We start from the raw sequence: 14721 nt of genomic DNA on the forward strand, positions 1-14721 counted from the left end.
GGATCCCTTGTTCTAAGACCTGCTGTGAAATACACTCTATTTACATTAAGGAGACCTCTGTATATTTAAGGCATAATTGTTTCAGGGCCTTCATTAATTTTTGAACTGTGAGACCTAGACTGTCTTCTCTTGTATCTTTTCTGAAGCAGTGGAAGTTAGAAGCTTCAAAATAATAATAATAATATTAACAAATTGGTCCTCATTAAAGCAAGCTGGCGATGGTTTTCTGGTAGTGTGCTTTACAAACAATGAGAGAATCCTATTGTAAATCCCCTCCAGAACCCCCTTTTCTCAGTGGCCAGGCGGGGACAGTCCAGGATAAAAGGTAGTCTGTATTTGTATGGAAAAATAAAAAACTTGTTTTACTTCTGTAATTGATGAAGTGTTTATTCTGCCTTACAAACTTCGAGTTGGAAGTTCTCAGAGTTCATCTAATGGAGCCCCTATTCAGAATAATAGCCACCTCCTTGGGTCTCTGACAAACGGGCACTTCAAGCCATGTGAAGCTTACTCCCATGAGATTTGTGTGATCATACATGATATAAAATGACCATTTTAGCCATTCGGTGTACATAGTTTAATGGCATTCAATACATTTCACAGCTCTGTACAATCATTGTCACTGCCCATCCTACACACTTTTCATTGGCTAAAACTAAGTTCTGTATTGGTTTAAAAACTGCCAGCCCCACCCACACATCTCCTAGTGACCAGCACCCTCCCATATCCCCAGGTGACAAGTCCCAACCACTATATCTTCTGATAGCCAGTCCCCCACCACATCCCCTGATGACCAGTCCCCACCACCATATCCCCTGGTGACCAGTCCCTACTGCCACCTCTCCTGGTGACCAGTCCCTCCCACCACATATTCTGGTGACCAACCCCACATACACACATCCCCTAGTGGCCATTCCCCACATCACATCTCCTGGTGACAGCCTGGTGATCAGTCCCCCCACTACATGTCCTGGTGACCAGTAGTATGCCTTTAAAATATTAATTTTTATTTATACATATATTTATGTGTCTGTGTGTTTGCCTTGTTTTGGGGAAATCCTGCAGAGGCTAGAGGAGAGCATCAATCTCCTAGAGCTTGAGTGTGACTGGATGCTGGGAACCAAACTCCAGTCCTCTGGAAGAGCAGCAAGTGCTTTTAACCACTGAGCTATCTCCCGAGCCCCAAGTCTACTTGTTGATGTAATAAATTTGCCTGTTTGTGTACCTCAGATAATTGAGTCATACCATACTTGTCCTTCTGTGACTGACTGGCTTATTTCAGTTAGTGCACTGTCTATATGGTTCATTCTTGTTGGATCATGTTCTAGACTCCCATTTCTTTTTTAAGGCTGCATTACACCATACTATAGGAATATACCCATCTACTTTATTCATTTATCCATCAACATACGTTTAGGCTGCACCCACCCTTTGTCTATCATAAATGTCTCTGTGAGCATCGATATGCGTGTTTGAGTTCTTGTTTTCAATTTTCTAGAAGTATATCCCCCAAATTAATGATAGAAATAAAATTGTTGATTCATAGGGAAAGTATGGCTTTCAGTTTTGAATGGACCTGTTTTACTACTGTTTGTCAAGGTACTTCCACCGTTCTAATAACTGCTAGCTTTGTTCTTCACTTTCTACAGCCCTACCAAAGTGTGTCTCTGGGTTTTAAAAATGATTTTCTCGAAATAGTATCATATAGTTGTAAAAGTATACACTTCGGTTTTGAAACTTGGCTGTGCTTTATATTAGTTATTTGAATTTGAGTCAAATATTTTATCTTTCCAAGTCTCAGAGATGTTTTATCTGTTTATGTAAAGTGTGAGTAACAAAGAAGATGATACTAACTATATAATTAGAAAAATGGAATGAAAATTAGTATAAGATACTTTATTTAGTGTCTCAAAATAATAGGCTCTTGATGACTGTTTTGGGATTCTGGAGTCATTGGTTGGTCCATTGTTTTGGGACATTCTTGATTGTTGGGTTGTCTTCTTTTGGGTGAATTAAAATCGATGGGGCCAATGAGATGGCTCAGTGGGTGGAGGTGCTTGCCTCTCAGTGATGCAAGTCTGATGACCTGAACTTGATCCCCAGAACCCGCATAAAGATGGAAGGTGAGAACTGGCTCTGCAAAGCTGTCCTTTGACCTACACATGTACAGGATGGCAAATCCCTCACCCCACTGCATCATGCATAGTCACACATATTAGTAATAAATGTATATTAGTAATAATAATAATTTTTAAAAATGACTTTGGTGAAACTTCAATAATGGATAATGGTCTTCAATTCATCAGTCTTAATTTTGGACTTTTCTGAGTCACAAAATAAATAGCAGCTCCTTACACATGTCATCTGTCTGATATCAGCCCTCAGTCATTCATTAGTCTTCTTTTGCTTTGGTCAATGTTTCACTTATCCCAGGGTGGCCTAGAACTCTCTATGTAGCTGAGGATGACTTGCCCTCTTGATCCTTCTACCTCCTCTCCAAGTGCTAACAGTACATACAGGCATGTACCATCCTACCCAGCATATGCTGTTCCAGGGATCAAACATGGGGTTTTATGTGTGCTAGACAAGCACCATTGCCAGCTGAGTGATTAATGTGTCTGCCCAATACTTCATGAAATGATAGTATCTAGAGGTCGTCATGGTATCAGCCATTCTGGACCGTAGTGGGCCATGAGATTGAGTAACCAGAAATCCTACTGTCTCCATTCTGTTGGCCTTCTTCCCTATCAGAGGCACCAACAGGAAAGAATAGATGTGTGGATGTCAGTGAGACTTTTTAACAGACTCAGGGCCCATCGTGCCCTGTCTTTTATTCCTTTCCAATCTCTCTTTTTTCTTATGGCTAAGATTCTGCATGGCTCGCACACTCGCCTTTATTCAACTTGTAGCCTTTCATATTGTTCTCTCTTTTGTTTGCTATCTTTTGTTATCTCCTTAAGTGGGGCCAAGACTACCTGCTCCTGTGGACCTTCCTCGTGTCCACTGATGCCAAGTGGACACAAGGACTCTTCTTTGAAATAAAATTTGGTTGTAATTTTGGCACAGAACTGTCACGGGTCTCATAGAAGGTGCTGTCTGCAGTCTGAGCCTTTCCCATTGTTGAATGAACACCTAGAGACTTGCCCGGGAAGAGAGGTTGGGTGGGAGGGTATTTTGGCTGTAACTTTAAGGAGCAATTTGAACCTGAGTCTTCAAACATGAAAGTCCAGGGAGGGTCTTGTTCTACTCCACCTGGTCCTGTAATTCACTGACTCTCCAATGCCAAGTCAAATTGCAAGTTTCCACATTTGCCCTCAGGAGGGAAAATGGAGCACCTTGGAAATACCAGGGTTACCCCTAAAAGCTCCCAAGACTTCAGCTTGCTTTTAGTTACATGTCTAACTCACCTAAACTTTTTTTCTTTATGAGCTCTTTGACATCCGTGAAATGTTTCAATTTTACTATGAACCTTTTTACCCTTAAAATTAAAATCTCCAACCTGTTTTTTTTCCTGAGAAGGGAAGTTGTAACTTTGTCAAAGATGAAGTGTTCCAGCGGCCTTCTCTTCCCTCGCCTTAGCTGAGTGTTTGAAAATACACTTCCCTGACTGTTAGCCTCTCAGGCATATCACATGTTGACAGAGGGAAAGGAAAAAGCCAGATTCTCTTCCTGACTTTAAAAACAAAAGAGAAATGAAGGAGGGGCTCACTGTCTCGGCATTTTTTATATGAAGCGCTGTTAGCATTGAGAGACAGGTGAAAAGCGCGCACCTTTGGTTTTTTCTTAATTAATTAATTAATTAATTAATTTATTTATTTATTTATTTGTCCTGTAAAGGACTGTAGGACTCCCTTACAGTTGACATGGCCAAGCTTTGTGGCAAGGGCTTTTGTAACTTCTACTTTAACCACCAAGAATGATATTTATCTAGAGTTCATAGCCATTTGAGATATCGAACATGCAGAATGCTAACATTCAGGCCGTACTTGGCAAAGTGGTAACTAATTTACCAGTTTGCCACGTGTGTATATGGAATGAAGTCACACTCCCTTGGGATGAGGCCCCCAGCACAGACATTACAACAGTCTCCCCAAAGCATGGAGGTTATACTCTAAGACCCCTACCTAATGACCTGACATGAGTTGAACGGTGGCTGTCTTGTGACATCATGTTTCCATAATAGTAGCCTAGGGTTGCTTGAACACAGGTCCTGAAATATGGCAATAATCGGTCTGATAATCAAGATGGCTACTGAGAGTAAACAATTGGTAGTCTGTAGATAGCAGAGATATTCTTAATAACCAAGGTGGAAGGGGTGAGCTGGTGTGAATCTCTTCATACTAAATATGGTGTGCAGCTAAAAACTTACCAATTGGTCACTTTTAGAATTTTTCATTTAGTATTTTCAGATCATGGTTGACATAAGTAGTGTAGACCTCAAAAGACAAATTACTGTACCTGATGGTGTAGACAACCGGCCAATAACCAGGCAAAGCAAGAGGCAGGTCTTCTTCACCAGGGGACTCCCATGGTCGTCTATGGCTGAGGCTGGTATGCTTGTATGAACACGTGGCTTTTGGTCTGGCTCTTGGGGAAATTGGAAAACATTAGGACTAAATAATTTGAGTTTCTTTTAGTTGAAGAGTGATGTGTAGGAGTATGTTTGCAACAAAGAAGGCTGCTATTAAGTCTTCGAGGTGTTGCCAGTCAACACCTCCACAGGGTTGTTGAGAGGTGATGACCCATCTCCTTCCCTGCCCTTTTCACCTGGCTAACTGTGCCACTCGCGTTTTTAGACTTCAGTGTGGAAAACACGGTATGACAGTAGGAAGTGAGAACCAACTGGTAATGTCTGTTTGCTGTGTCCAAGTTTCCTGGCTTAGACTTTGACATTGTAACTTTCATAGAGAATCCTTTTGATAGTTTTGTCCTGTTTGTTTTGCAAACTTGAAAGAAAAAGCCCACATCCCACTTATACATAAAATGACGAGCATGAAGCAAACTTCAATGCAGTAGATTGATTATAACATGCACCTCTGTCAGGACATTTGTGCTGAAAGAGAGGAACCACATGAGCTCACCCTAATAGAATTTCTGGGACAATGTCACCAGAAACCTCACAGTGCAAGGAAAGAACCATGGGTTCAGGTCTCAGCGACATTTGTCAGAGCACTCTATAACTCTGGTTTTGTCATCCCTGATGGAGAAATTATAGTTTTGCTTTATGAGCTATAGTAGATGTAGGAACTGTATTACTCTGAGTGTTTTACTAATTTGTTTGATGACGTCCTTGCCTTCTCTTCTTCCTCATCCCCCTGTACATTATGCCAGGCCTGCTTTTTATATCTGTGAGCCATTGGGGTGGGGCCTGTATTTCTCTCCTGTACCATCTCAAGTTCACCAAATATTACATAGAAAGATTAAAATTCAGACACCAAGTGAACATCCAGTAGTTTCCCCAGTTCCCCCGGCTCCCTGGTGTGGGAGGCCGTATGTCAGTTTTGCATTCCTACTTATCCTTCAAAACTCAAGGCAAAAGCTAACATCCCTTGCCAACCTTGTTGGCCATGGCTGTTTCTTTCCTACATGCTCTGGTGAGGTATTCTCTAGTGTCCTATAACACATTGGCACAGAGACACCAACAACTCCTTTTATAGTCTCCCCATTTTACACATATAAAGTATATAACATTTTTATAAACTTTAAAAACGTACAATGAAAAGTAAATCTTCTTGCACCTGGCCTATTAACTGTCCCCCTTCTCAGATGTAGACATTGTTCTTAATTTTTGGATATCTCCCTTTATACCTATTTCATGAGGATGTAGATTTATATGTGTAAGAATGTAGACACATGTTACACATGAGTGTATATAACTCAAAAACCTAACCATACATAGCTTGGTTTTATAATTATTTTTTCTAGGCATGCTTTTTGTTTTTTTACCTAATGGTATATTTTGTGATTATTTCAACCAAGACATACAGACCTGCCCCTTGTTCTCTTGAGACCTTTGGATGGCTCTAATTATTCAGCAGGTCCTGCTGTTGGAGAAACAGGTGATTCCCACCCCTTTTCCCTTCCAGACAGCATCCTGCAGCCCTGTCAAGTGTCACTTCATCCGTGTTAGAGTGCACCTGCAGGCTGCATACCTGGAAGGGAAGCTGCTGCTCACACAGCAGGGCCTTTTATGTTTCCATAGAAACCACTAAGTTCAACTGATTCATACTCCTCCCATGCCCCAGTGTTTATTTCTTCATTGCCTTCTCAGGGCAGTGCATCATCAAACCAGTTTTATATTTCCAATCTGACTTGTGGGTGTTTGTGGGCCTATGTGCACACATATGTTCATGTGCCTGCAGAAGCACTGGATCCCAGGGGCTAGTTATAAGTGGTTGTGAGCCAAACATGTATGTGCTGGGACTTGAACTCCAGTCCTCAAGGAGATTAGCAAGTGTTCTTAACCATTGAGCCATCTCTCTGACTCTTCATATGGAAGTTCCAATATTTTGTATTTTTTTTATCAATGAGTGCAGCATGTCTGTGCATGTCTGAGGCCATTTCATCTTCTTTCCTACAGACTGTCAGCTCATTCCCATCGCCCACTTGTCTGTTGCTCCCTCTCATCTCTTCCAAAACCCTTGCCACTCCTTACCTACGATCTACCAGCTCATTCTCTTTGCCCACTTGTCTGCTGCGCTCTCTAATTTCCTTCTGCATGTTGCTGTGTAGAAAATCCTGTGCTCTGTGCTCTTGCAGTTAGTCCTCTGCCCTTTGAGCTTCCAGAATATTTTTCTCCTAGTTTACCGTATGTCGTGTTCAGGTTTTGTTTTGTCCTGTAGGATCCTTTTAATGTCCTCTCGTTTATCACCTTTCTTTCCGTGGTGTTTGGATACTGTGTCAAACTTAATTTCTCCCCACATCCTGAATGTACACCTGCTTGATGACAACAGGTTGGCAAAGGTGAGGACAGGCTATAGGTCTTGTGGGTAAAGTCTAAGCAAGTGGCTTGCTCCCAGTGGAACTCTGGTTGTGAAGTGAGGGACAGATAGAGACCCTCCTAAGGGGTTCTACCACCCACAGGAAATGCCCTCAACATTCTGGTCCTCTCTCACTGAAAATAGATGAGCATGTTCCAGAAGGGGAGGACATACTTCTGTCAGCATAGGAACTGTTGAAGTCACTCTCTTATCCACAGGAGATCAAGTTGCCCATCTTGTAGGTGATAGACATGAACAAACAGGCTTCCTCATCCATCATGTACATAGTAGCTCTGGCCATTCCCGTTCATGGCTGTTGACTAACAAGGTCCCTGAAATGCTGCTTGTGACAACTCTGTGGCAGGAAGAGCCTTCCCTTTTCAAAAACAAGTGACTCTTTGGCACATCTGAAGCATGGCCTTGCATGTTTGCTAAAAGTTCCCAAGCCTCCAGCTCCAGACCTAATGTGCATAACAGCCATGGTACAGCTGCCTTTCATTTCCAGTGCAAATAGCGATTTGCTTTTTGTTAGACCCCAAAATAGCCTGGGCAGATGCCTGGCCAATGGAAATGAAGAGTCAAACGTTGATTACATGGAGAGCCATCTTTCATCTCATGAGGATGTGATGTAAAGCCTGCTGACCAAGGAAATGGCCACGCCACCAAGTTTGACTAGATATTGCTGGTGGCTGAGTTCCATATTCGTACAAATAAGAAGATCCCTCTTCCCACATCATTGTTTGAGAGTCTGCCTTTGCCTCATATGTGACCACAGGAGTTCTCAACGCGTAGTCTTCCCGGACTGGGGTGACTTCCTGTCCCCAGATGTTCTCTCTAGCATTTGACATCATTGCCGGAGATGCTTCCCTTAGGCTTTTACTTTAGAACCTCAAACTTAGCTCGGAGCATGCGCAAGCACCTTAAGCCTGGTCTTTTTTGTTTGTTTGTCTTAAAGGGGAAAGACGAAGACTGAGAGTTTTTGAACTGTAACACCCAGTTCTATCCTGCCCTTTACAGTGTGCTCACCGATTCTCAGGGTTTCTAGCTTTAGACTACTTCCAGGCTTACTAAGCCTTATTGCCTTTATCTGTAAGTGATGGTTGCCCATAACTGTATCCACCCTTGATCCCGGCTTAGTTGCCCCTTGACAAAGTCTCTCCTCAAGTTCCTGTAGCCATTAATGAAACAACCTGCCCCAGCATGATTTCCTCACCATGCTAGATTCAAATCCCTCTGAAACCACCAGCCCAAATGTAAAAACAATACAACTGTGTCCCGGCTGGACATGAAGAAACCCAGACTCGGGCACAGACTTTGCCTAAGGTCAGTGTCACAGCCAACCACACTACCTTGGAGAAATAAATGCTTTGCCTGTCTGTGACATCTCCCAGAGGCTGGCCAGGCATGTGGAGTGCACAGGGATCATATCACTGTGCTTTTGGGACACATTTGCTGGCTGGTGACTTATTCCCAGCCTCAAGAAGCATATTATCTTAGTGACAAAACAGAACACTCAAAAACCTTCTGGTCACCTTACAAGTGCAAAGTGTCTCACTGGAGCAGGAGACAGAATGCTGTGCTGTTGCAAAGGATGTCCTGTGAGGGCTTCTGGCCTCACCTCGGGCTCTGCTTAACGTTTCCCTGTGTTTTATTCTCATTATTGATCTCCCTAGGCTTTCAATAAAGACTCAGTACAGGAAACCCAGTCCAGACTGATGAAACTTTGAAACTGGAACAATCTGAGGCAAATTAAGAATCTGAAAATTACCAGCTAGCCTGATATAACATGCCCAGGCTGATGCGGCTGGAGGAGAGCATTTACATCCTGCCTGGGGATGGCCACCCTCTTGAATTTACTTCTCAGATTAAAATGGATTTGCACTAATTCTAGGAACCCTCAATGCCATTCACTTAAATGTGATTTTCAGGGGCGGCCAGAAGGTACAAATTACCCTTTCAGTATATTTTTTCACCCCTGAAGTCTCCCCTGCTCCCACCACCACTTTTTTTTTCTCACACTTTGGAAAGTTCAGAGAATTAAATTGAGAATATAGAGTTTAAGGGAAGCAAACAACAAAGAAAGAAACACCCCTTAATTCTGAAGGGGCGTGAGAGCTCACGGCCAGTGCTGGAAGCAGCCGGGCTGAGGCAGAGCTGGGGAAGGGGAAGGCATGGCTATGTTCTGTGACAGCTGATGACATGTCAGGGGACCTCAGGCAAGCTTTCTGCCTAGCTCTGGGTTTCTTCAAATCTAATCAGATTGCGATAATCTTAGGCCTTGGGCCTTCCCACATGGAGCCATGAGTTAATAATGCCTGTTCTGTGAACTGACTTTCTTGAAAGGAAAAGTAAGACCTAAATACAAGGTACTTGTCTCACTCGAAGGTGCTTGGGATCTTAATAGCTGTCTCAATTGCATCCAAAGTGGACTTCTCTCTGGAAGTGCTCAAAGTGGCTGGGAGTCAAGGCTGAAAGGGGTTTTGTGTCTCTCGCCTTCTGGGCCTTAAGTAGGATTATGCTTGCTTTTAGGGTATGCCCAATTTGCCGTTCTAACAAAGGGCTCCACAAACAAATTGAGAGCCTGTGTAACTCAGAAAATGGTTAAGACAGTTCTGTTTTGCTCTTGACATGGTCACCCTAAAATCTATGTGTCAAAACTAATGGCCAAACAATTAGGGGGTCTTCAAATTGAGAATAGCATTTGGCTTTGAAAGACTCTCTAGAAGTACCAGTTTGTTTCTTGGTTAATAACCATGAATCTATCTCAATACTGAAGGAACTACCCAAATAATCTTCCAGTTCCCTTTCCCTCTGATTTTGAAATCACTTTGAAGTTCTCAATTCACTTGTTCATTTTCTTATTCACTTAGAATACAAATCAATATTTGAGCTTGTCACAAGAGTGGTTCATAAATGACCAGTGCTGGACTATGAAATATGTCAGACTCACCCAGTGAGATTCAAGGGTTGAGAAAGCACAGTCCAGTTATCTCTATTGGTTGACACACTCCCCACCTGGGTTTGGGAGTTGCTGAGTTGAACACCCTACGGCGGTGTCTGTGGTTAGTAAAAGTCTTTATCCACAGTCATCAGAGCTACTTTGCTCAAGGCTGACTCATCTGACCCATCTCCAGAGAGTCCCAAGAACAGTATGTGATCATTACAATTAGGCCCAGTTAACAAGTGAGGCACTAGGGACTGAAGCAACTCTTCCTCCGTCATGGCCAGGTTGTGGCAGAGCCAGAATGTGAACACGTTCAACTTAGAAACCAATCCCTTGTCTCCTGCTGCACTCACCTCGCAGTGACACTTCCTTGAGCTGTCTAAAGTCAGGGAGGGCCCAGAGGATGCCAGAGTCCTGATCCTTGCTCCCAAGATATTTATAGTCTAATCAGGATGAAGGGGAGAGCACTCATGGATGACCAGAGGGATGTAAAAGTGAGAGAAGAGTGTAAAGTAGAAAGGTTAGACACTTCCAGTGTTGGTTTTGTCTGTTCAGTAGTAAACTGAACATCACTGAGTCACCATGTTTATTTTGTTTTTCCTATTGAATTGCATGGTTGTTCCATTGTGAGTTAAGCTTCATGAAGTAGAACTATTCTGTTTGAGGCTCTAACATGAGAAAGATTTTATTGATGTCATGATGACATTTGTTCACAGAGGTGGAATTTTATGTTTTGAGATATACTCTTTGGAGTTAGGGAAATGGCTCAGTAGATAAAGCACTTGCCACGAAAGTATGAGGACTAGAGTCTCGGTCCCCAGAACCCATGTCAAAAAGCTGTGCAGGCATGGTGTCTCACTTGTAATCCTGGCTTTCAGGAGGAACCTGGGGACTCTTTGGGCAAGCCAGCTAGCTAGATGGTCTGAGTCAGCCAGCTTTGTGTTAGGCTGTGTTTACCCTGCTTCAGTAAGGAAAGCAGACAGTTATTTAGGGGGCCACCCAATGTCAAACTCTGACTTCCACATCCACATGCATACATTCCTACACATTTGCACCTCTACACACTTGCACCCACATACAAACCCACATATATGCATCCTTGCATGCCATGCATACAAACACGTGTGTTTATAATTTTACCATATGTAAGCTCAGTACCTGGGAGGCTGAGGTAGGAAGATAGTGACCTCAAGGTCATCCTCTACTACCTTGCAGTGCCCCATCTCCAAAATCAACACCAACAAAATGTTGTAGTGCTTGTGGCTCAGAATGCTAACCCACCAATTTAAGTCTTCCATGGTAAGACCCCCCAGCACCAATCCCTCAAAAAAAACCCACTTTTCTGTATTGTGTTTTATCACTGATCTCTACACAGGCAGATGAGAGCAGAAATCATCAGACTTTTCATAGTGTCATGCTGAATGAGCAATGGCTTTTCTGTCTCTTAGTGACTAAGTAGAAATGAAAAGGTAGAAGGGAGTGAAAGCTGAGAACTGACTGCACTGGTGTAAATGTGTTAGGTCAGCCTTCCAACCTCAGCAAGTGCTAACGTTGCTAGGGAGATGAAAGCACATAGGACTCCATGCTGGTTGAAAATCTACCAAGGGTAGATAACCTGGGACAGACTCTGTTTCTAACAGAAGGCTCTCTCAAGGGCCCAAGCTGTGCAGGTAAAGACAGATCTGTGCTAGGGACAGAGACGCCACTGATGACTGCCCTTCCTCTGGCAACAAGGGTCTCTGTAGGATGTGCTGGCTTCACTGGGTCTTTGCAGTTGTTTACTCCTAGCAAACCTTCAGAGAGGACATCCAGAAGATGGAGAGTGTACCATTCTAAAGACTGAAGTTGCCCTAAACCACAGGAGGCTAGGCAGCAGCATTTTGGGTCGGGACTCGCTCCTCTGAGATTCTGCTCACCCTTCCCTGCCACCGCCCCTCATGGCATTATTTCATTCTGTTTAAATTCATTATTTTCCTATGTCCACTTCAGACCATGAGCTCTGTGAAGCAAACACTGCCTTCAGTTTGTTCACTACTGCTGAGCTTGTCTGGGTCAGAGCTTAGTAAATATTTGTTGAATGGCTAGATGGATGGATAGGCATTGGATCAATGAACAAGTGAACTTAGAGGCATTAAACTCTGGGTGGGAAAAAAAAAAAGGCCTTTTCATTCCTTCTGATCATTCATCTTCCAAACAGCTACTATATGTACTGTGGGTTTAGGGAACAGTCAGTACAATTTAATTCCATCCCTTGTGTATAGGACTTAACCAAGGTCTCATTTATTTAGTAAAACTCAAGAATACATTGTCAGGCAGTGTTGGAACAGCAGTGCTAAAGACTGCCTTCCTGAATCTCTTACTCTTGTTTGAATGGCCAGTGGCCTGGCTATGTGTACTTCTACTATAAGATGGGCTGTAGCATATGAAATGGGGCTGTATGTGGGCCGGGCAAAGCAGAAAAAGAGATGGATAACACCATGGCTAAAGACAGAAGGATGGGGGAAAAGGAGGTGTGGCCAGGAGGCGCCTTCTAGGGGAAGAACATGGAATGGAAAGTCACATGATGACAGAAACCAAAGAGTGAGGTGTGTTGATGTTGTTAGACCTCGAGGTGTCTCCCGCAGCCAGGAGGAAGGGAAGTGGAGCCTCCGGAGAGAGAGAAGACCAGTTTCCGAGCAAGCGTTTTCCAGCATGCTTCTTTTCTTCCCACTCTGTCTTTGCCGGCTTGCTGTGACCAGAAACAAACTAATCTGTTGCTGTACCAAGCATCCATTCCTCACCTTGTGGCCTCAAGGGCTGGCGAGAGATGACTAACATTGCTTTACTCCCGTGAGCCTCTTCCTCGGGTGAGATCAACATTAGCCCATTTTGAAATTCCCTTGGAACTTTGCACTGTCCTCCAAGAGATCCTGCCTCCTCAGGAACAGGCTAGATGCTGTATTTTTGTCTTGAAGAAAATTGCTTTCCCCCTTTCCCGCTGCCCCCCAAAAATAGATAGGCTGATAACCAGGAAAAACCTAGAAGCCTCTCCCTGGAAAGCCTATTGGAGTTGTGGATAAGAAAGTTCACTGACTGCTTTCTGAGCACTAGCCTCAGGTACCATTGCCTTTCTAGTGCCCAGGCTCTCTCTTGGCTTTGAGTTGTCTTTCCAAGGCCCACCCCCTTGTTGTTTAGCATTCCCTTTCCCCCAGTGGGGTCTATATTCTTCCTTTGTGCTGTCTTATCGCCCTGTATCTATCTTACTACATGTTTAATCTTAGGACCAAATCCTATTTTTAAATGCCAGAACATATCCAATCGATTGACTTATTATCACTTCCTGCATCCAACTCTTTAAATCCCATTTCCCTTTGACTGAAATAACTAGCTAATGTAGCATAGAAACCTGCAAGTGTTTTTATAACCATTTTATTTGTATGAGATAGAAATGGAAAACCCCTGGATGCCAGAGGTGAATGGGTAAGCAATGTATATAACCTCATGCCATGGATTATTACTCATCAGTGAAAGAGAACAGACCATTGACACAGGCAACAGATTGGACGGATCTGAAGAGCATTGTGCTAAGTGAAACAAAAGCTGGTCACAAAGGGCCCCATGCTGCACAAATTTACTTCTATAATATTCTTGAAGCAACAGAGCCATAGAGATAGAGGAGATGAGTGTTTGCCGGAGGACAGGCATGGGGAGCAGGGAGTGGCTGTCACCCACTCTGGCTCCTTCTACCCTGACAGTTCCTTTGGCTATAGGACAGACTGCTATGGCTCACTGATAAAAAGCACTCCAACCCCCAGACCAGGGAGCCTGGGAACAGAAGCATGCCAGCCAGCTGGGGTGGCAATATGGACAAGGAGCAAAGGCTGAGAGAATGGCGGGACTAAGACAGACTTTGACGGCATTTACATGAACTATTTCCAAAGCTTTATCTTACTGCTTTAGCTTAAGCTGCCAGGAATCCAGGATTCCTTTTACAGCATCAGCTCCATAGAAAGTAAGTTCTATGTGACTGTGTTTCCAACCTGAGTTTGAATTGCTGATTGTTTTTAATTTGGGACACATAATAAAAGTATGGATTCCTGGTACTATTAACAATGAAACTGTTCCCCAGGTGTCCCTGGACACTAATTACTACTCACTTCTTGGGCAATGGCAAAGGTAATTTGAGTATTAAAGCTCATTACTTAATTAGGCTGATTCTGAGGAGTATTTCTCAGTCTCAAAAGTCAGATTTTTTCTTTCAGATGTTCAGCATCTTAGAGAAAGTAATAACTAAAACAGATATTTTAAAATATAAATCGTAGCCGGGCGGTGGTGGTGCACGCCTTTAATCCCAGCACTCGGGAGGCAGAGGCAGGCGGATCTTTGTGAGTTCGAGGCCAGCCTGGTCTACAGAGCGAGATCCAGGAAAGGCGCAAAGCTACACAGAGAAACCCTGTCTCGAAAAAGCAAAATATATATATATATATATATATATATATATATATATATATATATATATATATATAAAAATCGTAACTGCGCGAGACATATTGTCTGTAAGACTGGTTTTTACTATTTCTTTGAGTGTGTGTGTGTGTGTGTGTGTGTGTGTGTGTGTGTGTGAGCATGTGTACATGTGCCACTTGTGTGACGGTATCCATGGAGGCCAGAAGAGGGCACTGAACCCCCTGGAGCTCGAGTGACAGGCAATTGTGTACCACCCAGTGTGCATGTTGGGAACCAAACTCAGGTGAGCTGCAAGAGCTGTTAACCACTGGGTGGATCTTCCAGCCCTGAAAAGTGATACTTTAAAAAGGT

The 14721-nt window shown here is 43.3% G+C and overlaps 1 protein-coding gene across 1 annotated transcript in view; it reads left to right on the forward strand.

Moving 5' to 3' along the window:
* The first annotated feature begins 3958 nt into the window (after positions 1–3958).
* The window catches only part of Ror1 (receptor tyrosine kinase like orphan receptor 1), a 160004-nt gene continuing 149241 nt past the window's right edge, over positions 3959–14721 (forward strand). Inside the window, exons 1-2 of the mRNA XM_059255843.1 lie at positions 3959–3997; positions 13864–13915. Of these exons, the coding sequence (XP_059111826.1) occupies positions 3959–3997; positions 13864–13915 (91 nt within the window). The remainder of the gene's footprint in view (positions 3998–13863; positions 13916–14721) is intronic.

This window comes from Peromyscus eremicus, chromosome 2 (genome assembly GCF_949786415.1).
Source record: "Peromyscus eremicus chromosome 2, PerEre_H2_v1, whole genome shotgun sequence".
NCBI classification, from domain to species: domain Eukaryota; kingdom Metazoa; phylum Chordata; class Mammalia; order Rodentia; family Cricetidae; genus Peromyscus; species Peromyscus eremicus.